The sequence below is a fragment of the Balaenoptera physalus genome, assembly GCF_965194825.1.
Source record: "Balaenoptera physalus genome assembly, chromosome: 1".
NCBI classification, from domain to species: Eukaryota; Metazoa; Chordata; class Mammalia; order Artiodactyla; family Balaenopteridae; genus Balaenoptera; species Balaenoptera physalus.
In genome coordinates this window covers 175,595,870-175,617,918 of record NC_138882.1, presented here as the reverse complement: position 1 = coordinate 175,617,918, position 22,049 = coordinate 175,595,870, and the positions used below count along the sequence as shown (strand labels likewise).

General features: G+C 47.0%; 2 protein-coding genes across 5 annotated transcripts in view; both read left to right on the top strand.

The window, feature by feature from the left end:
* Positions 1-8,825, top strand: part of DHDDS (dehydrodolichyl diphosphate synthase subunit) — a 28,011-nt gene extending 19,186 nt beyond the window's left edge. Inside the window, exons 9-10 of one of the 4 annotated variants that reach the window (XR_014260928.1) lie at positions 6,515-7,209; positions 7,471-8,825. Coding sequence is in view for 2 of the 4 variants with exons in the window: in XM_082451140.1 (XP_082307266.1) it covers positions 6,515-6,754 (240 nt within the window). In the remaining 2 variants the exon portion in view is untranslated. Of the gene's footprint in view, positions 1-6,514 lie in introns of all 4 variants that reach the window. The other 3 variants (XM_082451140.1, XM_082451141.1, XM_082451142.1) reach the window with 3 other exon arrangements.
* A 1,142-nt stretch (positions 8,826-9,967) lies between these two features.
* HMGN2 (high mobility group nucleosomal binding domain 2) lies at positions 9,968-13,750 on the top strand. The gene is made up of 6 exons (XM_082451177.1): positions 9,968-10,169; positions 11,173-11,217; positions 11,422-11,451; positions 11,818-11,868; positions 12,303-12,398; positions 12,895-13,750. The coding sequence occupies exons 1-6, from the start codon at positions 10,155-10,157 to the stop codon at positions 12,928-12,930; spliced, it is 273 nt and encodes a 90-aa protein (XP_082307303.1). The 5' UTR covers positions 9,968-10,154; the 3' UTR covers positions 12,931-13,750.
* The last annotated feature ends 8,299 nt before the right edge of the window (positions 13,751-22,049 follow it).

Genomic DNA, 22,049 nt, shown 5'->3' with positions numbered 1-22,049 from the left:
TTCTGAAACAGGTCTTGTGCATAATTCATTAACACCTTCTGTATACCAGGCACTTGCTAATAATGATGATGATTAGAATAATCACATTCTAATGATGCTGATAACGATCATATTGTTAGTAACTGCCATCTTGAAGTAACTTCACTGTGCAGGATGGCCTTGAAGGGTGGGACTCTTTCTCTAAGCTAGATTGTCTCAAAATACTTGGCTTTGGGATTTCTTGTATATGGTCAATGGCTAATTTTGACAGCATCCCTTCTTCCCTTCTCTTCCTATTTCTAGTTTTAAATCAGCTACAGGCAAGGAAACCAGGCAACCAAGCTTGTTAGAGTTATGTCTGTAAAGTGAGAGTAAACTGGCCTTGCATGAAGCCCAGAGGATCTTGGTGCACGAGCTTTTGTGTATGGATATTCTTGTCTCTAAGTTGGCTGCTCAGAAGTCTTTTAGTAATTTCAGGTTTCTCAGATACTTTCCCACATGGCTATCGGAGGAATTACCTCAAGTTTCACTCATTTCATAAATGTCTATTACTGAGTACCTGGTCTGAGTCAGGCACTATGTTAGTATTAGGCACAAGAGAGTCAAGCAGTTAGTTGGCCAGACAAGATCCGTACCTTCATGGAGCTTATATTTTTACTTGAGGAGACAGATAATAAGTAAACAAGTATATACAATAATTTCAGATTGTAATAAGGCAATGAAGAAAACAGGGTGATATGCTAGAAAGTAATGAAGAGAGCAGGAGGTGCTGAATAAAGCAGTCAAGGAAGGTCTCTCTAAGGAGGTCTTTTTTTTTTTTTTAAACATTTTCCTCTTTTTTTTTTTTTTCTTTAATTTATTCATTTATTTTATTTATGGCTGTGTTGGGTCTTCGTTTCTGTGCGAGGGCTTTCTCTAGTTGTGGCAAGCGGGGGCCACTCTTCATTGCGGTGCGCGGGCTTCTCACTGTCGCGGCCTCTCTTGTTGCGGAGCACAGGCTCCAGACGCGCAGGCTCAGTAGCTGTGGCTCACGGGCCCAGTTGCTCCGCGGCATGTGGGATCTTCCCAGACCAGGGCTCGAACCCGTGTTCCTTGCATTGGCAGGCAGATTCTCAACCACTGCGCCACCAGGGAAGCCCAGGAGGTCTTTTTTAAGCCATTATATTAAAGATGAGAAGGAGCCAGACGGGTAAAAATCCAGGGGGAAAGAATTATTCTCTGCAGAGGGAGCAGCAAGGGCAAGGATACTAAAGTTATAAAGTTTAGGTCTTGGAAGAACAAAGAAAGAGGCCAGCACGCATGAGGGAGAAGGATGTGGGATGAGGCTGGGTAGGAGTCAGGCCTCTGATCACTGAGGGCCTTGTAGGCCATGATGGCACATCTGAAGACTTCTGATCAGGGGAGTGACAGGATCTGATTTACATTTTGTAAAAATCACTCAGGATTTTCAGAGGGCAGGAGTCAGAGACCAAACTTCTACAGTAGTCCAGGTGGGAGAATGTGCCTCGAGGTGGGGTGGCAGCTGTAGAGAAGGGGAGGGCTGAGTGGACTGAGATGGAGGCAAAACAAAAGTTAAAACAGAAACAAATGAAACTAAGTTGATAATATAACCCCCAGAGAAAGGGATTAATTCCAGTTACCTGAACATAGTTCTCTGACTATACATTTTTAGTGGGATATATTCTAAGGATAATACAAACTGGAAAGCTAACTTAAACATTACTTAAGAGGTTTATTAGTGGTAATGTTGATGATGTAACTCTGAAACTCTTTTATGCATCTTGTAGGATAAAACAAATGAGTACAAATGTTAATGTTATTAGGAACCAAAACATTTAGGTTTTGGCCTGGGCAGCTGGGTAGATGGCTCTGCTGTTTCCTAGGATGGGGTGGAGCGTGTTTGAGGACAGCCATTAAGAGTTTCATTTGGTACCTGAGAATCATAATTTCAAACATTTATTGCGTTCTTACGTGTCAGGCATCCTTTTACTTAGATTCTATGTAGTTCTGTAAGGTACATACTATTATTAATTGCCCCCATTTTTAGAGTGAGGAAACCAAAGTAATAACAGAGATATTGACTGCCCTGAACCTTTTTTCAGCAGACCTCATAGGGGTTTTGGCCAGATTTCCTCTACCCAGGAGCCCTCAAACTCTGTTTCTAGAAATCTTAGCACCTCAGCAGAAGCACTAAGCGTACAATCCAGACTGACAACATCCTGGCCAGTTTGGCCTCAGACCAGAGAGCTGATCTTTCTAATATCTCCCTTGTATGTATCCTGTATCATCACCAAATTGGACTCTTCACAGTTCCTTGTTCCCATACCCTTTGGTATTCTGCCTCCACATCTGCGTTCTTGCCCCATCTCCCAAATTCCCATTGTTAAATTCTGAGCTGCTCTGTCTCTAAGCCCAGCCCAGTATGTCCCCATTCCCTGCAGGAAGCCAGGGCAGGGAGTTGGGTTCTTGATCTATAGTACCTCACTGGGATGAAGGCAGCTGACAGATGCTAATGGAAACAGGGACTCAGCTACAAATTGTTGGAGGCTAGACCTTGGTATCTGAAGGGACCATGGCAGGTTCCAGGTGGTCACCCATCAGTCTTACAGAATGGGGGCTGGCAAATGGAAGAAATCTTGACTATGACACAGTAGGACAGATACAAAATCAGGGCAAGGAAGGGGTGGGCAGCAGTACAGAGCCACTGATCCTCAGTTACAAGCTGCATGGATGGTAGGTCCATGGGGGGATCATTGACAGAGATGAGGAATAAGTGTTCGGTCCACTTAATCTGTAATGATATAGAGGGAGAATATACACATTCCCACTAAACTTCCTTTGATGCATTTGTCAGAGGTTAAACGCCAGGGTGGAACAATCACCCATTTTATTTCTAGTGCTGTCAGGTAGTCACCATCTTCTTCTCAAGAGAAGTTTAAAACTTCAGCTGTTGTCTCAGACATTCCTGACTTTGAGTCATGGCACTGCCTTCTAGCTGTGTGACTGACTGGGCAAGTACTTAACCCTTCAGAGAATCACTTTTCTCATCTGTAAAATGAGAGGAGTAATGATAATAATAATACCTGCCTCACAGGTTTGTGATAAGTCTTCAGTAAGCTAATACACTAAAAGCGCTGGAACAGAGTTCATTTTCAGAGACTGGTGGCCTATATCGTTCACCATGTATGTCTCTGGGCTCTTCAGACTTCATCTGTCTCCAGAAAAACCACGGACACTTAGCACCCCGCTCATCCATCACCAGTACAGTTCCCTTAGCAGGGAGACTCTGGGTGCTCGTCAAAACATCGTGTTTCCAGCAAGAGGTACTGTCTCTAACAACCCTCAGAAATGCACCCCCCATGCTACTGACCTGGGCATATTGACTGTGGCAAATGGGAACTTATGGGAAGACTTGTCATTAACTAATGAATGTTTTGAAACCCAAGACCTGAATCCTCTCCATGCCCCAGTGAGGTCAGAGGACTTGAGGGTTTCTATACTGGAGGGGCTATTACTTTTTTTTGGGGGGGGGCTGTTACATCTTGTTCCCTAATTCGGCTGAGGAGAGAACAAGAGCAGAGAGGCTTAATGCCCAGGAGAGATTTATATTAATAGGTTAGGGCCCCATTTCTCAAAACGAGCTCCTTGGAGCCCTTACACCAAGACCACATAAGGTCTGCATAAGAAGTGTCTAAGGTAATTATTAACGCCCTCTCCCCTGATTGGTCATTATACAGGGAGAGTAGACAGTATGGTCAGGGAGAGAGAAATTGACTATTAGGACTTCCATTAGCCTAGATTTTCAGAGGCTGAGTACCTGAGAAGAACTTACAACACCTTTGAGATAGGGAGGTAGATCCAGACCATGTGGAGGTTGCACAGAGGTGCCCAGATGCAGGCCACTGGTTCCCCACTCCACCCCTAGAAAGTACAGCTTATCCAGAGGCACGAAACACATTTCCCAAAGATCTTTCAAGAAGTTATCTTAGTGGAGAAACCAAGGGAACTTCAACCCACTGTGTGACCTAGGCCAAGCCCCTCCGCACCTCAGCCTTGGTGTCCTTGTCTGTACAATGAGAAGGCTAGCGCTGATGGTCTTTACGAGCTCCCCTGACTCTGTCGTCCTAACAGTGAATCGCTGATTCCTGGCAAATTAGGGGCCAGGATCTGCTTGGCTGCAGCCTCCCTGCTCAGCACTCAGTCTAGGGCTGCCATTTGGAAAAATCCTGAGCCTCATGGAGCAATTTTAACCAGCTCCACATTTCCTCCTTCTGTGGCTCGGTGCCCTCATCCTTTCTGTTCAGCCAGGACTTAGCCTACTTAGCCCTAGCCACAAGCAGTGGTGACAGAAGAAGGGCTAACTGTTAATAGCCAGGCACCAGATTGGGCACTTATTATCTCATTTTTCCTCAAACCACCCAGTGAGATGGACACTATCATCCCCATTTTGCAGATGAAGAAATAGGCTTGGAGCGGTGAGGGAGTCCTCTGGACAGAAATTTCTCAAACCCCATTATTCCAGGCAGACTCACACTGGCCTGATCACGCTCTTTGATTTCCTGAGTCTTTGCCCATTATTCCCCCGCCTGATATTCTCCTCCCCCCATACACTCTACCTTTATCTGAATCTTCCCCATTGGTTAAAGCTCAGCTCAGATTCTGCCTGCCCATGAGATTTCACTGTCCCCTTGAACTTCATCAACCACAGTTTCTTTCCTCTGAACTGCATGGCCCTTTCTCTTACCTCCATGATGATCCTTACCACATTCCACCTTGTATTATGGTATTTGGGTGCATCTCTGTCCTACTCAGCCTGTAAGCACATGGATCGCGGTGACTACGTCCTGTGCATTTCCATACCCCCAATAAAGTCTTGTATGTAGGACCCAGGGTTCCTCCTAAGGCCAGGAAGAAGCCCTTCTAACAAGATGAAGACCCTTAGCAGCAACTTTTTAAGCTTGTTTTAGTCTTCATAGCTCCATATGGGAGTTCGTTATCATAGCAGAAGAGTACCCTTGAATGCCTTGGATCTTTCAACAGCCTGGAGGGGGGATTTTCCAGATTTTTCATTTGTCATCTTTATTCATGCAGTAAGTCTTTATTGCTGAGAGACCCTAGCAAATCACTTCCCTACACTGAACCTCCATGTCTGTCTCCAGCAGATAGAAAGTACCTCCCTAGCTCTTTTGGGAGGGTCAAGTGAGACAATAGATGAAGTGCTTGTGTACATGTAAGATATTCCTTAAAGGATTAAAACAAAGCAATCCAGGTGTTCACAGGCTGAGTAGGACACAGACAGGTACCCAGATACCACAGTACAAGGTAGAATATGGTAAGGGTCACAAAGGGTATAGGATACCAAATCGGCAGCAAAATGGGAGTTTCTCACACATGGAATAGGTTTGGCAGGAGGGACTCTGGTGCTAAGGTTCTGCAGCCTGTTAGAGTGGCAGGAGCAGAGAACATCAGTGAGGCACAGCAAGGCCTTGGTTCTGCTCCAAAAGGGTTTTCCCCTTCTGTGCCAGGAGCATCCTCCGTGTCCTCCTGGGATCATACGGTCAGTGTACTGAGCACTTCACATGTACAGGGTGCCCCAAGTGCCAGAAAGGAAAAGCCACAGTCTCTGTCCTCTAGGAGTTTATTGTTTGTCTGAAGACACACACAGGGTATGAGAAGTGCTGCCAAGGAATAGAATCACTTACCTGGTGTCAGAACTGGTTCCAGGAGCCTGAGGGCTCCACTGAGCCTTCAGGGGTTCATTTTTCTAACAGAAAATGTGGACTATGGACACTAGTGCCTATTCTAGAGGCAGGATGAAGTCAGTGGCTTAAGAAAGCTGAACCTGCTTCTCATAATGTTCACAGGAGGGTCATTTGCTGGGCGAGTCAGCCTGGTCTCCATATGAGAGGGAGTTCTGGATCCAAAGTCTGAAAGATAACTTTAGGGAGTTGGGAGGATGGCACCCTTAGCGTGACCTGGGAAACCAAAGAAATGACCCACTGGATATGCCCCAGGCAGGAATAGAACCTTCCTTGCATCAGAGAATAGGCAGTAATAACTTGTAAAATTGCTGTTTCTGTTTGAGAGCCTGCTAATATGCTGGAGGGGTTTTGCATATATTATCTCTAATCCTTAAAACCACTCTTCAAGGTAGGCACAACCCCCGCTTTACAGATGAAGAAGTGAGGTTAGGAGAGGATTTGCCCAAAGCCACAAAGCTAGGTGGTAGGGGAACCAGAAGTCACACCCACATTTGTCTTGTTCCCTTCCAAGTGCAAACCTGAGAAGAATTTCAAGAAATATAGAAACTCCCACCCAAAACAAACCAAGATGGATCCAGAACTGCCACTGCCCTGCCTATACAACATGGGCACCACCCATTGCACACCTACTCCCAGATCTTTCCAAATCTGCTACAGACTTCCCACTGTTCCACTTAACTTGGCCTGTCCTGTGCCCCACCCCTACCTCCTCCATCCCAATTCCACCCACGCCTAAAAATGATCTCCCCACCCCAATCCCCACTTTTCTCCAGCAGAAGGCCCGAGACATGTATGCAGAGGATCGGAAGAGGCAGCAGCTGGAGAGGGACCAGGCTTCAGTGACAGAACAGCTGCTGCAAGAGGGGCTCCAGGCCAGTGGGGACGCCCAGCTCCGACGGACACGCTTGCACAAACTCTCAGCCAGACGAGAAGAGCGGGTCCAAGGCTTCCTGCAGGCCTTAGAACTCAAGCGGGCTGACTGGCTGGCACGTCTGGGCACTGCATCAGCCTGAGTGAGGCTGGCCTCCTGCCACTTTGCCCTGCCCTCTGCCTCTAGGGCCCCACTCCCCTTTCTTTTCTTGGTGAAAGGTACCTCCCTCCTGATGATGAATTGTGTTTCCTTTGCTTGGCAAGGGAGCCCCAGAGGCCAGGATTGCTGGCCATAGATATCTTTGGGCTGCCTGGGACAGTGCCCCTGGTGAGGGTTGAGGGTGAGAGTCTCTCACAAGTACACTAAACCCAAACTCTGATCCAGGTCAAACTCTGATCATGAATAGGTTCGGAGAGCAGAGGGCCCCAGCCCTTCCATCTTTGCCACCTCTACCTGTACTCCTAGGTGCACTTTCTTTTTCCACCAGCACATCCTTCAACACAAAGAATTTTGGGGAAGAGGTCTCCCCAGAACCTTAGCCCTTTACCCATCCATCTTAGTCTTCACAAAAGATGTGGACCCACCTTGGATCTGCTGGTAAATAGCTAATAGGCAGCCAGCGTTATTTAGGCAAGGAAGGGGAGGGAGAGACAGAAAGAAAATTTGCCCATCTGCTGCTCCTCCCCCTTGGCTCTCCACCTGGGATTTGCTATTGAATCTCTACCCCCTCCCACCACACAGTGCTGACTGCTCACTGAAAGCAGCGCCCCCAATGGTGCACGGAAGCCAGGCGGGTGATTACAATCCAATTACCTATTGTTGACTCAGCCCACACAAGCTTTTCTCCTCCTCTTGCAGGGCATGGGGCCAGGCTCCACTCCCCAGTGAGACTGGTCCCCTCCGTGGCTACAGGGTAACAGAAGACCTATAGGCCCTGGTGAATCTAATCCAGCACAGGCCACCTTCCCTGGATCACATCAGGACCAAGAGCACAGAAACAAGCACTTCTCCCAACTGACTGCCTCCTGCCCTCAGCATCTCGGACTCTGCTTCCCACCTCTACAGCCTTTGAGGCTTTTCTCAGCTTTTGACCTGGCCCCCTAAGTAGACCGTGAGACGATTTATTCCCAGCATGGCAGAGTCTCAGTTTGTGAGGGCCAAGGTTGCCCAGCAGGGAGAAGAGGGCCGAGTCAAGGGCTGTGTCCTTTTCCTTACCTCTCCCTGCCAGGCCTTGCTGCAGAGCTGCTGAGAGGATTAGTGCCTTTGAAGAGCTGTCTGAGCAGCTCTGTGCTTCAGGTGCCCCAGAGCAGCAAGCACCAGTGGGTAATACCAACCAAAGGCTACTCTGTTTAGTCTTCCCGTTTTACTTTCTGCACACTGTTTCCCAGCACCTCCCTCTAGGGGAGAGGTAGAATCTTGCAAGCAGTGCTAAGAGCATATTCTTTAAAACCTCTAACTTCCCTATACTCCAGTCTCCTCCCCTTTCTGTGCCTGGATACCTGGCACAAGAGACCCTTTGGCCATCATCCCTGCTCCCAGAATCAAGCATAAATGCCCGGCACTGCGATTGAGAAGCCAATCAATGCACCCTTTGGCAAGTCCCCCACTCACACACCTGGCACTCCCCACTACCAATCCCTGGCACAGGGTTCCCAGAGAGCAGGTGCTGTACATTTTCCAGCTTTACAATGGGGCTGTTGACAGCCTTAATTAGGGAGGCATGAATTATGCGGCTATAATGCAGAGCCCTGCAATTAAGGCGGGAATGAGGGGCTGGAAGCAGCAAATGGAATCTGCCCTGTGAGCATGGTTGTTGAGTCCTGCCTCCTTTCTGGGTCTGACTTTCCCTAACTATGATTGGGGTACAGCAGAGGTGATTAATGGGGCTGATATCTTTGGCCTGAGGTCCTGTATTCTGGGAAAGGTACACAGTGGGGAGGGGTGAGGAGTGGCTGCCTCAGGAGGCGGTGTAAGGGGTGGAAAGAGGAGGCCGAGGGATCGCTGCTGCTCAGGAACAAGAGCTGCAAATAGTTGATATGAACTCTCAGTGATTGCTTTCTACCGGTGTGATTTGTACAAACCAGCTCAACCCTTGCCTCAAGAAACTCGGTGAGACCTATTTAAATGTCCTCCCACCTGTGAGCCAACCCCCCCAGTTGAGGATATTTATCGTGTTGAGTTCTCTAGGGTGTCAAATAGAATTTTAAAAATTCTTTTAGATGTAAAACTTGTTTGCGAACAGTGCAACAGAAGATCATGTTTTGCTGCAGCAATTGTCTACCTCCCTCAGGTGCACTTGGCTACCTCCAGGATCCCTAGCTTTGGGGGCGGGTGGGGGGGGAGCCACTTGAAGAGCCCTTTTTCCATTGCAACACCTGTACCTCTACTTGTTTCCTAATGCCCGGACGCTTTCCTCCACCCTCCTTTTCCCTCGAGCAAGTGAAAGGAAGCCAGCCAGCCTGCCAGTGAGGAAGGAGGGATTTCGCCAGCTGCGTCTGCAGCGCCCAGGGTTGGTGGCTGCATCGGGTGGGGGCAGCTGAGCTTCATGTCTCCGAAGCGGGTAAAGCTTAGAGGGAGGGGAGTGCTAGTAGGCCTTCTTGGCGCCACTCTCTGTCATTCGGTGGCGGGGTTCTGAGGTCCAGGAATACAAGGACCTAAGAGAGCCAGCCACCCGACAGGCTTTGGGGGGGCTTCGTTGGTGTTTGGGGAGGCGGCTGAGCAACGGGTGCTGAAAGGACAGCTCCTACCTGCCCCACTGCACCCGAAAGGCACCTCTGCGTGTAAAGTCTACCCCTGGAACCCCTACCCCACCTCGAGTGGACCGCCTTCCAGGTGAGGTGCCCGAGAGGCGTCCTCCGAGTGGCAGCCTGGAAGGATGCACGTCCGGCTGCACCGAGCTGGCTTCCCCGCTCTTTCCCCACTTCAGCGTCAGCCTTGGCCCTGGGAACTGCAGCCTGTGCCTCCAAGCCGCGCGCTTCCTCCCGCCTCCGGCGGAGAAGGGCAGTGCGGCCAGGCCTAGCAAACCCTTCTTCTGGGGCCCCCAGCGGGAACAGGAAGGAAAGCGGCTGAGATGCGCCCTAAGTGTCGCATGGCTTGGAGAAGTGGGTAGCTCGGTTGCATAAGGTGGAAGGAACTTGGTAGTTTGCAAAAGCCAGCTCTTGGCGGGAGCCGAAACCCAGAACCCGCCGAGTCGCACCACCCTCCCTCATTTATTGCCCTCCACGCGCGCCTCCCCCACTGCGCCCCCACCCCCTAGGCGCGCCGCCGTCTCCCGCGCCCTCCCCCCCATACCCCCCTCCTCACTCCCTCCAGAGGAGGTGAGTTTAAACCCCGCCCACGTGACCCCAGCTGGGCCAATGAGCGGCGGCGGGAGGTGAAATCCGGTTCTAACCGGTCCGGGGCTCCCAGCGCTATAAAAACTTTATAAACCCCCCGGAGCCCGAGCAGTGTGAAGAAGAGGCGAGAGCGACCCCTGGACTGGCTAAAGCCGCGCGCCACTGCATCCCCGTGTCCAGCGCCTACGTCCCGCCGCCGTCGCCACCATGCCCAAGAGAAAGGTACGTGGCGCGAGGGCCCCAGGCGCTGGGCCGCCGCCACCACCACCGCCGCCACCACCACCACCACCACCAATGCAGCAGCCGCCGCCGCTTCCCCGGCTTTGGGAAGCGCGAATCAGCGGCGAGCTGGAGCAGGCTCAGCCCCCCGGCGCGGTAGCTCGAGGCGGTGTCAGGCGGCCCCGGGCTAACCCTGCGCGGCTTGGCTGCCCGCGGGCGCCAGAGGCCATATTGGAGGAGCGGCGGCCGCGGCGGGAGGAGCCATGTTGGCGGCTGTTTATCCCGCTCCCCTTGGGCTCGACGTGCCCGCCCCGCGCCCCCTCCCCCCATCGCTAGGCCCCCCCCCTCCTTTCCCCGCGGGCGGGCAATTCAAACCCGAAAGGGCGGGAAGGCGGCATTCGGGGTTGGCGGGCGGGGGAACGCGCTGCCGCCAAAAAACCGCCGCCGTGAGGGGGCGGGGCCCTCTTCCCTGGGGGCGGGACTTCGCAGTGTGGCCCCACCTCCACCGCGCGCCGCCCACGGCCCCCGCGCACGAGACTCGCCCCGGTGCGCGCCGCTGCCGCCCACGAGTTCCCCCGGCTGCGTGCACCTCCCGTCTCCCGCCCTCGACGGCTGCCATGGCAACGGCGCTCGGGCCCCGCCTCCGGAGGGGTTTGTTTGCTCCTTGTGCAGCTGTTGCTTCTGCCTGGCGCGGCGGCGCGGGCTGCGCTTCGCGCGCCTCGCTCCAGCTTTGCGCGCGCTTCGCGGGGCCCCGCCGTCCCTGCGCGCTATGAGCCAGACCGGGTGTGAAGCTGACACTTAAGAGCGTTCCTAGAGCTTTCTGAGCACTTCGGGGATTTGCATAGGAGCTGGGGATGCCACAAACTGAGGATTTGTATGTCCTAGGAAAGTTGTGTACAAGATTCCCTTCGATTTTTTTTCCCCCCTTTAGGACTTTGTTAAGTTTACTGAATCATTAACTGTTTCAGAAGCTGCAACTTTTTTAGCCTTTGCTTGTTTTTTATAGGCTGAAGGGGATGCTAAAGGAGATAAAAGCAAGGTGAAGGATGAAGTAAGTCTTATTCTCACTGCTTTTGGAGTCTCACAAAGCCTTGGGCTCCTTTAGTGGTAATTAGCCATATTCATAGTCCTGAATTTGCCTCAGTAAGCTCTTCTTACTTCCTATAGTCTAGAAGAGTTTAGCTCCAAAACTTTTTTGTTTTTAAGTGGTTCAACTGTCCTATTTGTAACTTTCTTTATTTTTTTTTTTAAATAGCCACAGAGAAGATCTGCCAGGTTATCTGCTGTAAGTGTGTGTGCTTTTAAATTTTCATATTATTCCCTGAAACTAAAAAGCATTGAAAAACGATTCCCTTTGCTTCCCATGAATTATGGTCAGTGGCTGGTATTGAATGACTTACTCTGCTATGGACTCTTGCCCATTTGGAATTTGCTGGTTCTGAAATTGTGATGGCTGTAGCCAAAGTGGGACACTTCCAAGTGTTACTTGAGTGGGTTTCTGAAGATATGAAGTTCTAATGGAAAGCCCGCCACAAACTTTACAAAGTAGGAGAAACTTCTATGCCAGTGGTGCTGTGGTTTGGTTGTGGGTTGTTTTCTTTGGTCCATTGTACTAATGTTCTCTGCTTCCCTTTTCTCCCCCAAATAAAAGAAACCTGCTCCTCCAAAGCCAGAGCCCAAGCCTAAAAAGGCCCCTGCAAAGGTGAGTAGGACAGTGAGACAAACATGCGTCTAGGATTTACATAAAAGCCTGAACAGTTTCCCATGTTGCTGACAGGGAGACCTGCTATATAACAACTTCATCTGCTGACACAAAGTTGAGATTTGACAAAGTTAATAGGACTGGTCTTTAACCAAGAACTCTGTCTTCAATTTACAGTAAACTGTACACTTGGGTATTAAACAAGTGCAAGTGTTTAAGCTCTCTTATTCTATTATTTACACTCAGATAAAGAATTCTGTGTATTGAAGACCACAATTTGGCCTTGTTTTTGTGAATGGGGGAGGGTATATAGTTTATGTGTGTATCTTATATTTGATAAACAATCCTACTTGTGCAGAGCTTTGTAGACTTGTATCCCGATGATAATGAAATGAGGAGAAACAGCTTTTTTCCCCCCCATCTCCCCATTTTAGAAAGGAGAGAAGGTACCCAAAGGGAAAAAGGGGAAAGCTGATGCTGGCAAGGATGGGAATAACCCTGCAGAAAACGGAGATGCCAAAACAGACCAGGTACAACTATTTTCACTTTATGTTAAGTCTGCCCATTCAATCAGTTAATGATCCCAAAAGCTTTTATGGCCTTTTTCTTGCATCTGTATCACTCCAAGTGTGCCTTTTAGTCTGGAGTTTGCTTGTGTTTTTTTTTTCTGTGAGTTTAATCTGGATTCTTGAAGTCTCTGCTGTCCAATAAAGAGAGCTGTGGTATGAGCCTTGTCCTGTCCTTAGGTGTTGCACTCATGCTACACCATGGTTTTCAAGTTGGGAATAACCTCAGATCTTGTAATACTGGTGTGCCCCCTTCCCCAATTTTACAGTAAAGTCCAGAGGGGAAGTGACTTAGCAAAGTTACCTGCCAAGTCATTTTCAAAAGAAGTACTGAGTCTCAGTGTCAAAGTACCTAAAACCTGAACTTTGGCCTGGGAGCAAAGAAATGGTATAAATGAAATATGAATGAAGATAGTTTCCACGTCTACATATTGTATTCATCTGTCTGTTTTTCTTCTAGGCACAGAAAGCTGAAGGTGCTGGAGATGCCAAGTGAAGTGTGCATTTTTGATAACTGTGTACTTCTGGTGACTGTACAGTTTGAAATACTATTTTTTATCAAGTTTTATAAAAATGCAGAATTTTGTTTTACTTTTTTTTTTTTTTAAGCTATGTTGTTAGCATACAGAACACTTCATTGTTGTTTTTGGGGGGAAGAGCACATGTCACTAATAGATTGTCTCTGAAGCTGGATTGATGTGGGAAAAAAACACCTTTCCCTTCTGGTTTTGAGAGACTTCCTCTTGGTTCCCAGGAAGGAGGGGTTCCTTGATGTTGACACACAGTAGCCACCTTGGCACAAACGCCTTGTGGTGTGGAAAAACTAAAATTAGTTTTTATGTCCTCTTCTCCCTCTCCACCTTCAGCATAGACTTGACTCCCTTAAACCCAGAGACCTGTTGGAACCTGACCCCCCAAAATTGGTTACCAGTATGTCAGGCAATCTGGACTTTGCATTGTCACCAATGAGATGGCGTCCCTCAAAAGAGCAGCGGTTCCTTTTTTAGATTGTGGATCTTCAGATTGATACTTTTGCCATTTTCATTTCCATTTCCTGAAAGTCAGGGTCGGCTTGTGAAAAGTTGTTAAACAACATACTAAATGTGAAATGTCAGCCCTCACTCTAAACTTTCCCTGTTCAGAGCATCACATGAAGACTTCATTGGGTTTTATAGTGGCTTTCTGATTTTGGTAGTCCATTGCAAAAGGGAGTTTGAAAGTTGTTGTATACTGTTAACGATTGTCTGCCCATGTCCTGCCTGAAATACCATGATTGTTTATGAAAAGTATCTTTAATAAAGCTGGATACAGTTTGACTTGGAATGCTGCCTCTAATCTTTTCCCAGGAGTGGGGGAGCCTGGTTTCTCCAAGTCTCTTGGGACAGGGTGCATTCTGGTGTGAGGTGTAGAGATTCCGTGCACGGTCAGTCTTTATGGTCCATCTGTAGAACACAGTGCTATTGGGAAAGATCCCAGGAGTAGACTGGTGGTGAGAGGCTGGGAGCAGAGAAGTGGTTTCTGTACTTGGTTGTGTAGCACTACCTGAAGTGTATTTTTAAATGCGGGTATTTGGTAGATCTGAGGTTTTGGCCTGGCAGCTGATAGTAAAAGAGCCTTTCCACTTCATTCACATTTAAAATCTCTGTAAAATTAGCAAGTTAATAGATATGGCTGTGTATAGTCCTTGTGCGAGAAGAAAATGCCTCTGTGTCTACACAGTTGGCCATAAGATGTGTAAGGCAGATGGCATCCTGCTGTTGAGCAGACCTGCAAGTCTTCTGTGAATTGATTAAATTCTTGTCCTTGCTGGTAAACTGCTCTAGCTCCAAAAGCAAAGATGTTAATGGGGACTTTGCTGATTGCCTTATTCTGGAGACACTGCAGAGAACCCCTTTCCTCTAGGGAAATAGCAAGAAGTTATCTGTTAGGAAATAGAACTTGTAATAAATTGATGCTTGCAATTTGAATTTGCTTTCATGGGTCACCTCTATTGTTTGAGAGGTATAAAGTAAATTGGAGGCTATTTTAAAAAAAAATCTTACGTAGCTTTGTTTATGCCTTTAGTCAAAACGGTAGAGTTTTCATATCAGTTAAGCTCTTCATTGATAAGTTTTCTGTGTATTATCTCTGATCTTCAGTTTTGAGACAAAACTTTGAGTTTTGTGTAATGCAGTTGTGTAATGTTGTGTAATGCAGTTGTGTAAAGTGTTTAACACCCTTTTTACCGATGAGGAAACAGCTCAGATGAAGAGACTTGTTCAAGGTTATGTGTACATCTAAAGAGAAGTGGTTATGAGTACATCTAATGAGTAGCAAAGTCCTGGTTCAAACCCCCAACTTTAGTCAAGAATAATTTCTGAGTTCGACTTTTAAAGGGGCACCTTTTAGATAAAGTAAAGTTTGCCCACTTAGGCAATTTCCAGGCATTTGCTTCCATTATTGCTGAAATAATTCTAGGATGTAGGTTGTTAATTTTTATTCAGGGATGGTGTCATCTTACAGAGTGGAGCCTGATACAGCTGTTAGGAGTAGGGGTATGGCAACTTGTTACTTGCACAGAAGTTGCAGGATTTGAGGAAAGCCACAGTTGGGGTTATCTCATCAGTATTTGTTAAGAGTTCAGGTTGTCAAGACGTGTTGAGCCATGGACCATGCTAGAAGTTTGGCCAGATGCTCTCCTTTAATCTTTGGGTCAATCCTGTGTAGGTATTACCCCCATTTGATAGCTAAGAAACAGACTCAGATATGAAGTGACTGACTTGGGTTATACTCAGTAGTAACCATTTTTTTGTGTTACCTAGAAATTGGGATGAGGAGAGTGAACTTGAACTTATTTTTCCTTCCCAGAAAATATTTGCTGATTTGACTGGCTGTGGACCATGAGAGTGCCTGGGCTTAAAAATCAAGAAACCAAATGTGAAAACCTGGTGAGGACATTTAAGACAGCCATAATAGCTTGATCAGTGGCAGTCCTGACCTGAACTAAAAATAACCAGAGATAATATAAAAATGGATTCCCTTCCCCTTAGTCCTGTCTCCAAGCCCATTTGGGAAGAGTCGCCAGTAACCTGCATTAGGCTGCTTTGGCTCTTTAAATTTAAAAAAAGTCAAATGGCTAAAACAGGAGGATTTATCTTCCTAAGAGAAGTCCTGAGGTAGAGTGGTTCTAAGGACCCGGGTGGTTCTTCCCAACTTTGCTGCTCTGCTGTCCTCAGAACATTGTCCACCCACCTCAGCCTCCAAGTCAGCTGCTCCAGACCTCAACTTGACACCAGTCTCCAGAGGCAGAAGATTGTTTCTTTTTTTCTCCTTAAGAAGAGTGAATTATACAGGACTTCCCTGGTGATCCCTGGCCGGGGAACTGAGATCCCGCGTGCTGCGTGGCGTGGCCAAAAAAAGAATAATGAATTATTTCCCAGAAGTGCCTTAGTAGCTTGTGTCTAATTGGGCAGCAGTAGGTCACCTGCCCAGTCTTAAACCAATCATGGCAAGAGGGATGGAACCACAGAATCTGTTTAGGATTCAGCCAGGATTATTGAAATTAAATAGGGGAGGGATAGATGATGACAGAAGAAGGGTTGAGTGGACAATTACTGCTACACTCAGATCCTGTGATGTCTCCAAGCCTCACCTTGCACGGCTTGACACTGCAGTATTTGACTGCTGAGCACAAGCCCCCCCGCCCCACCTTTATTTTAAGTTGAGAAATAATTCACACACCATGAAATTCACCATTTTAAAGCCTGTAGTTAAGTGGTTTTTAGAATACAAGGATGTGCAACAATTACCAATAATTCCAGAATATTCTTAGCACTCCAAAAAGAAACCTCATACCTATTAGCAGTCATTCCCCATTCCCCCTCCCCCCAGCCCTAGGCAACCACTAAGCCACATTGTCGATTAATTTTTTTTAATTTTTTTTTTTTTTTTTTTTGCTGTGTCGGGTCTTTGTTGCTACGCGTGGGCTTTCTCTAGTTGCGGTGAGCGGGGGCTACTCTTCACTGCCGTCCACAGGCTTCTCATTTCGGTGGCTTCTCTTGTTGCGGAGCACGGGCTCTAGAGTGCATGCTCAGCAGTTGTGGCACACGGACTTAGTTGTAGCATGTGGGATCTTCCCAGACCAGGGCTTGAACCCGTGTCCCTTGCCTTGGCAGGCGGATTCTTAACCAGTGCGCCACGAGGGAAGCCCTCCACGTTGTCTTTAGATTGGCCTATTCTAGACATTACATCGAAATGAAATCTTAGGGTAGGTAGTCTTGCAACTGGCTGATTTCACTTAGGATGTTTCCAGGGTTCATCCGTGTTGTAGCATGTACTTCATTTTATTGCCAAATGTCCCTTATATGGATGATATACCATATTTTATCCATTGATGAGTTGGACGTTCAGGTGGTTTCCACTTTTTGGCTATTATGAGTACTGCTATGAGTACTGTGTACAAATTTCTGTGTGGACATGTTTCCAGTTCTTTGGGGTATATACATAGGAGTGGAATTGCCAGGTCATATGGTATCTCTTACGTTTAACTTTTTGAGGAACCAACAGTTTTCCAAAGCAGCCGTGCCATTTTACATTCCTACCAGTGATGTATGAGGGTTCCAATTTCCCCACATCCTCTTCAACACATACTTTCCTGTTTTATTATAGGCATCCTGGTGGGTATGAAGTGATATTTCATTGTGGTATTGATTTGCATTTCCCTAATGACTAGGTTGTTGAGCATCTTTTCAGGTGCTTATTGGCCATTTGTTTTTGTTTTTTTTGTTTTTTTTTTTTGTTTTTTTTGCCGCATGGCATGTGGGATCCTAGTTCCCTGACCAGGGATCGAACCTGCAGTGGAAGCATGGAGTCCTAACCACCAGACCGCCAGGGAATTCCTTTTTTTTTTTTTTTTTTTTGAGAAATGTTTATTGAAATCCTTTGCCCATTTAAAAAAAAATTATTTATTTATTTGGTTGCATTGGGTCTTAGTTGCAACATGCAGGATCTTTAGTTGCAGCATGTGGGATCTAGTTCCCTGACCAGGGGTTGAACCTGGGCCCCCTGCATTGGGAGCATGGAATCTTAGCCTATTTAATTTTCGGTTGCTTGTCCTTTGGTGTCATATCTAAATCCACCATTGCCTAGTCCAAGGTCATAAAGATTTACACTTAACGTCTTCTAAGAGTTTTAAGTAATTTTAGCTCTTAAATTTAGGTTTTTGAACCATTTTGAGTTAATTTTTGTATATGGTGTGAGGTCCAAGCATTCCCTCCTTTTAAAAACTGTTCTAGACCTCTTTCTGGGCCTTCTGTTTTCTAAGATACCGTTTGTCCTGGTCTTTGCCTTATGACCACTCAGACCCCTTTGAGACCCCCTTTTCTACAGTTTCTCATAGTGATGTCATCCAGTGACTCACATGTTCATCTTCCACCCACATCTCTCTTTTTTTATAAATTTATTTATTGTTAATTTTTATTTTTGGTTGCATTGGGTCTTGTGTGGGCTTCTCATTGCGGTGGCTTCCCTTGTTGCAGAGCACGGGCTCTAGGCGCGCGGGCTTCAGTAGTTGTGGCACACAGGTTCGGTAGTGGTGACATGCGAGCTCTAGAGCGTGGTCTCAGTAGTTGTGGCACTCGGGCTCAGTAGTTGTGGCTCGTGGGCTTAGTTGCTTCGCAGCATGTGGGATCTTCCCGGACCAGGGCTCGAACCCACGTCCCCTGCATTGGCAGGTGGATTCTTAACCACTGCGCCATCAGGGAAGCCCCCACATCTGTCTTGAGTTTAGTATTTCCACCGACCTCCTGTGCAGTCCCACCTAGACATACCACAGGACCCCAAATTCAGCGTGACCAAAATGGAACTCATCTTGTTCTTCACAAACTGACCTCCGCTGCTGGTCCCACATCTGGTAAAAGCATCCCTCAAGCAATCATCCTGAAAGTTAGCCCAGCTACCCACCTCCCTCCCCGTCATCACTCATTTCCAGTGAGTGCCTAAATCATGGTGAACTTTGGGAAAATTTTGTTTCATTTTTTTTGTCATGGAAAATTTTAAATATGTGCAAAAGTAGAATAATGTAACAAACCCCCATGTACCTATCACATAGCTTCAGTAATTATCAACTCGTGGCCAGTCTTGTTTTATTTAATACCACTGTCTGCTTATTCCTCTTACCATAACCTGACATCATATTTCATCCATAAATACCTCAGTATATATCTTTAAAGGATATGGACTTTTTAAAATACAATACATTAGCATATCAAAAACATTAATCCTTAATATGAAATACTCAAGTTCTCAAATTTCTAAGTGTCATTTTTTAAAATATATTTATTTATTTAATTTATTTTTGGCTGTGTTGGGTCTTTGTTGCAGCAGGCGGGCTTCTCATTGCAGTGGCTTCTCTCATTGTGGAGCACGGGCTCTAGGTGCGTGGGCTTCAGTAGTTGTGGCACACGGGCTCAGTAGTTGTGGCTCACGAGCTCCAGAGCACAGGCTCAGTAGTTGTGGCGCACGGGCTTAGTTGCTCCGTGGCATGTGGCATCTTCCCGGACCAGGGATCGAACCCGTATCCCCTGCGTTGGCAGGCGGATTCTCAACCACTGCACCACCAGGGAAGCCCCTTTTTTTTTTTTCTTAAAGTAATTTTTTTGTTTGAGAATCCAAACAGGGTCTCATATTGCAATTGGTTTTAAACTTACTTAGTATACTTCCTCTCTGTGTGGCTTGCTCCTAGCTGGATACACATTTATATTATTAACCTGTTTTATTTTTCCATTCTTTAAGAATTTTTTAGTTTAATTTTTTTTTTTTCCTGCACTGTGTGGCTTACAGGATCTTAGTTTCTTGACCAGGGATTGAACCCATGCCCCCTGCAGTGGAAGCATGGAGTCCTAACCACTGGACTGCCAGGGAATTCCCTAGTTTAATTTTGCTTATGTAAAGTAATTACATAGTTCCAGGTCTAATCTACAAAACAAGATGTATTCAGAGAAGTCTAGTTTCTTTTCCTGTATCATTCTCTGCCTTATGCCCTCCCTTCTCATTGATGGGCCTTTTTGTTGGATTTAATCTTTCCTTTAAAAAAAAAAAAATTTAACAGATAAATAATGTTATATTCCCCCTTACATTTCCCTAAAAGATTCACCTTTCCTCTCAGATAACCTGTGCCACACCTTTACCTCATCTCCCCTCTGCAACACCCCATCTCCGTCCTCATCGGTGACTTCCCCTCAAGCTTCGTAGTCATGGAAGATGCAGTCAAGAGGAGCCCCCTCATCTTCCCACCACCTGCATCCCCTCCTCTTACGGGGGTAGACCTCTCTTCTCTAAGTCCAAGCCTTGAACTCGTCATCCAGATCCATCCCTCTCAGCTCCTCTAAGACTAAACCCGTGCAGGTGTCCCCTCTCTCTCTTGCCTTATCCATTTCTCCTCTACTGGATCATTCCTGTGGACAAACACCAAGCCTCAAAAGCATCTTCCCTTGGCCCTCTTGAGCCACCACCCCATTTTTCTGCTCCCCTTTACAGCAGAACTACTCAAGGAAGTTGTCTGTTTTCTCCATCACCACTTCCTCTCCCCGCAGTCTCCTCAACCCACTCCAGTAAGGAGGCTTTTGCCTCTCCCCCACCTGTTAAACAGGCCACAGTGGTGTTCATCTTGCCAGAGGTCAAAAATTCTCCCTCATCTCCTTTTTCCTCTCAACCAACCTCTTTTCTTAGGTGTCCACAACCAGTGTTCTGATTTTAAGTACCATCTACGTGACAGTGACTCAAATTCTTATCTCCAGACGGAACCTCTCCCCTCAGATCCAGACTTAGACCACTTAATAGACTTCACCAATCTAACAAAAATTTATTAATTTTCCTAACAATCTTTCCCTCAAGCTTTCCCCATCTAAGTAAGTGGCACCATCATCCACCAAAACAATTTCTCTCTCCCAGTCCATTAGTCCATTCATGATCAATCCATTGATAAATTCTATTGGCTCAATTTTTAAAATCTGTTTTGGACCCAGCCGGTTTGCATCATCCTACCTACAGTGGATGCAGACTCTATGAGGTTCCTCAGCTGCCTCTCAGCTCTCATTTGGATCCCATGTGCACCAAGCCAGCCCTCCACTTGCAGACTTGGATGAAAGACCACTCCTGGGCCATGAGATCTGGCTTCCTAAAAGGCAGCCAAGTGGCTGGTTGATTTGGTCCAGAACTGTGGAGTCATTAGCTCCCCAGAGGCAGAAGTTGAAAGATAGCAAACAGGCGATGAAAGGGGAGGGAACTGGGCTGGTAAACACCTCTGTCTGCCTCCAAGTTTCCTCCTTTCAGCTCTTCCAGGAAAGGCTCTTGTGCCAAGCAGATACACCCTCTGAATGGCCTGCTGTGTCTCTGGGGCTTGTTGGGAAGCAGTAGCCAGTGTGTAACGCATCCCATTTTATGGCTCTGCATCTTTCCTTTTCCTCACCCTTGTCACCCTGGTCTTGCATCTCCCAAGTAAAGGATCAGCACTTTAATCCTTTCCTCAGCCTTTTCTTTCTCAAGGAAGGTTAATGCCAGGGTAAGACACAACCCCAGTCCAAGCCACTATTAACACTCTCTGGGGCAGTGCCTCAGAATACCTGTGAACTTGTGAGCAGTGCAGGTCTGGAGTCCTACCCCAGACCCACAGACTCAGATTGCTGGAGAAGGGGCTCAGGACTCTGTGATTTTAAAATGTCTTCAGGTGATTCTCATGTCCACTAAAATTTGAGGAAGAAAGTTTCTAAAGGAGAAAAACTTGTTGCTGTCTTCCCCCTGCTTACTCCCTGCTTGGGTGGTGGCCTATGACAATGTGAATCTTGGAGTTGCAGCAACTAGTTTGTGACCATAAAGCCAAATGTTGCCAATACACAGGGGATGACAGAGCAGAAAGCCTGGGACAGCACTGAGCTGGTGAGCTCATTTTAGAGCTACTAAACTCCAGATACTTCTGTGAGATAATGAGACGCCTTTATTTTTGTCGGGTAATCTGTTACTTGCAGCTGAAAACAGCCCTGATTCCATATATTGTTTCATTTTATCCTCACATTAATGAGAAGTGGGAATTAATTTCTCAACTTTATAGGTGAAGAAACTGGGTCTCGGAGAAGTTGAGGCCTTACGAGGTCACACGTGCTATAGTGGCACAGCCAGGAGTCCAGCACAGGCCCATCTGGCTCCAGAGCCCCTGTATCCCAAACCATGGCTCTGTCCTGCAAACTGGCTCAGACAACATTTAATCTGCAGCGTGAATGAACGAGTTGAGCTTGGAAATGTGAATGTAAACTATCAGCCTGGACTGAGCTCTAGACGGGAAGGCTGAAGCATTGACTGACCACAGCAGAAACGTCCTCTTCATTTTCCCACAAAAATGCAGGGAGTAGAGAACGTTTTTCTCAGTTATTCAAAAACTTTATCTTCTTCAGGGCCACAGGTAGAACTGAACAGGAGGGACGGACCTTAAATCACCTTCTGAGAAGTCTGGGTCAAACACTTGAAAGAATCAGAACCCCAAGGATCACCTTCCACTCTTGATGATGCATACAGGAAATAGCAACAACTCTGCATCCTTACTGAGGCCTCTATAAGCCTGATACTCTTCTAAATTCTTTATTT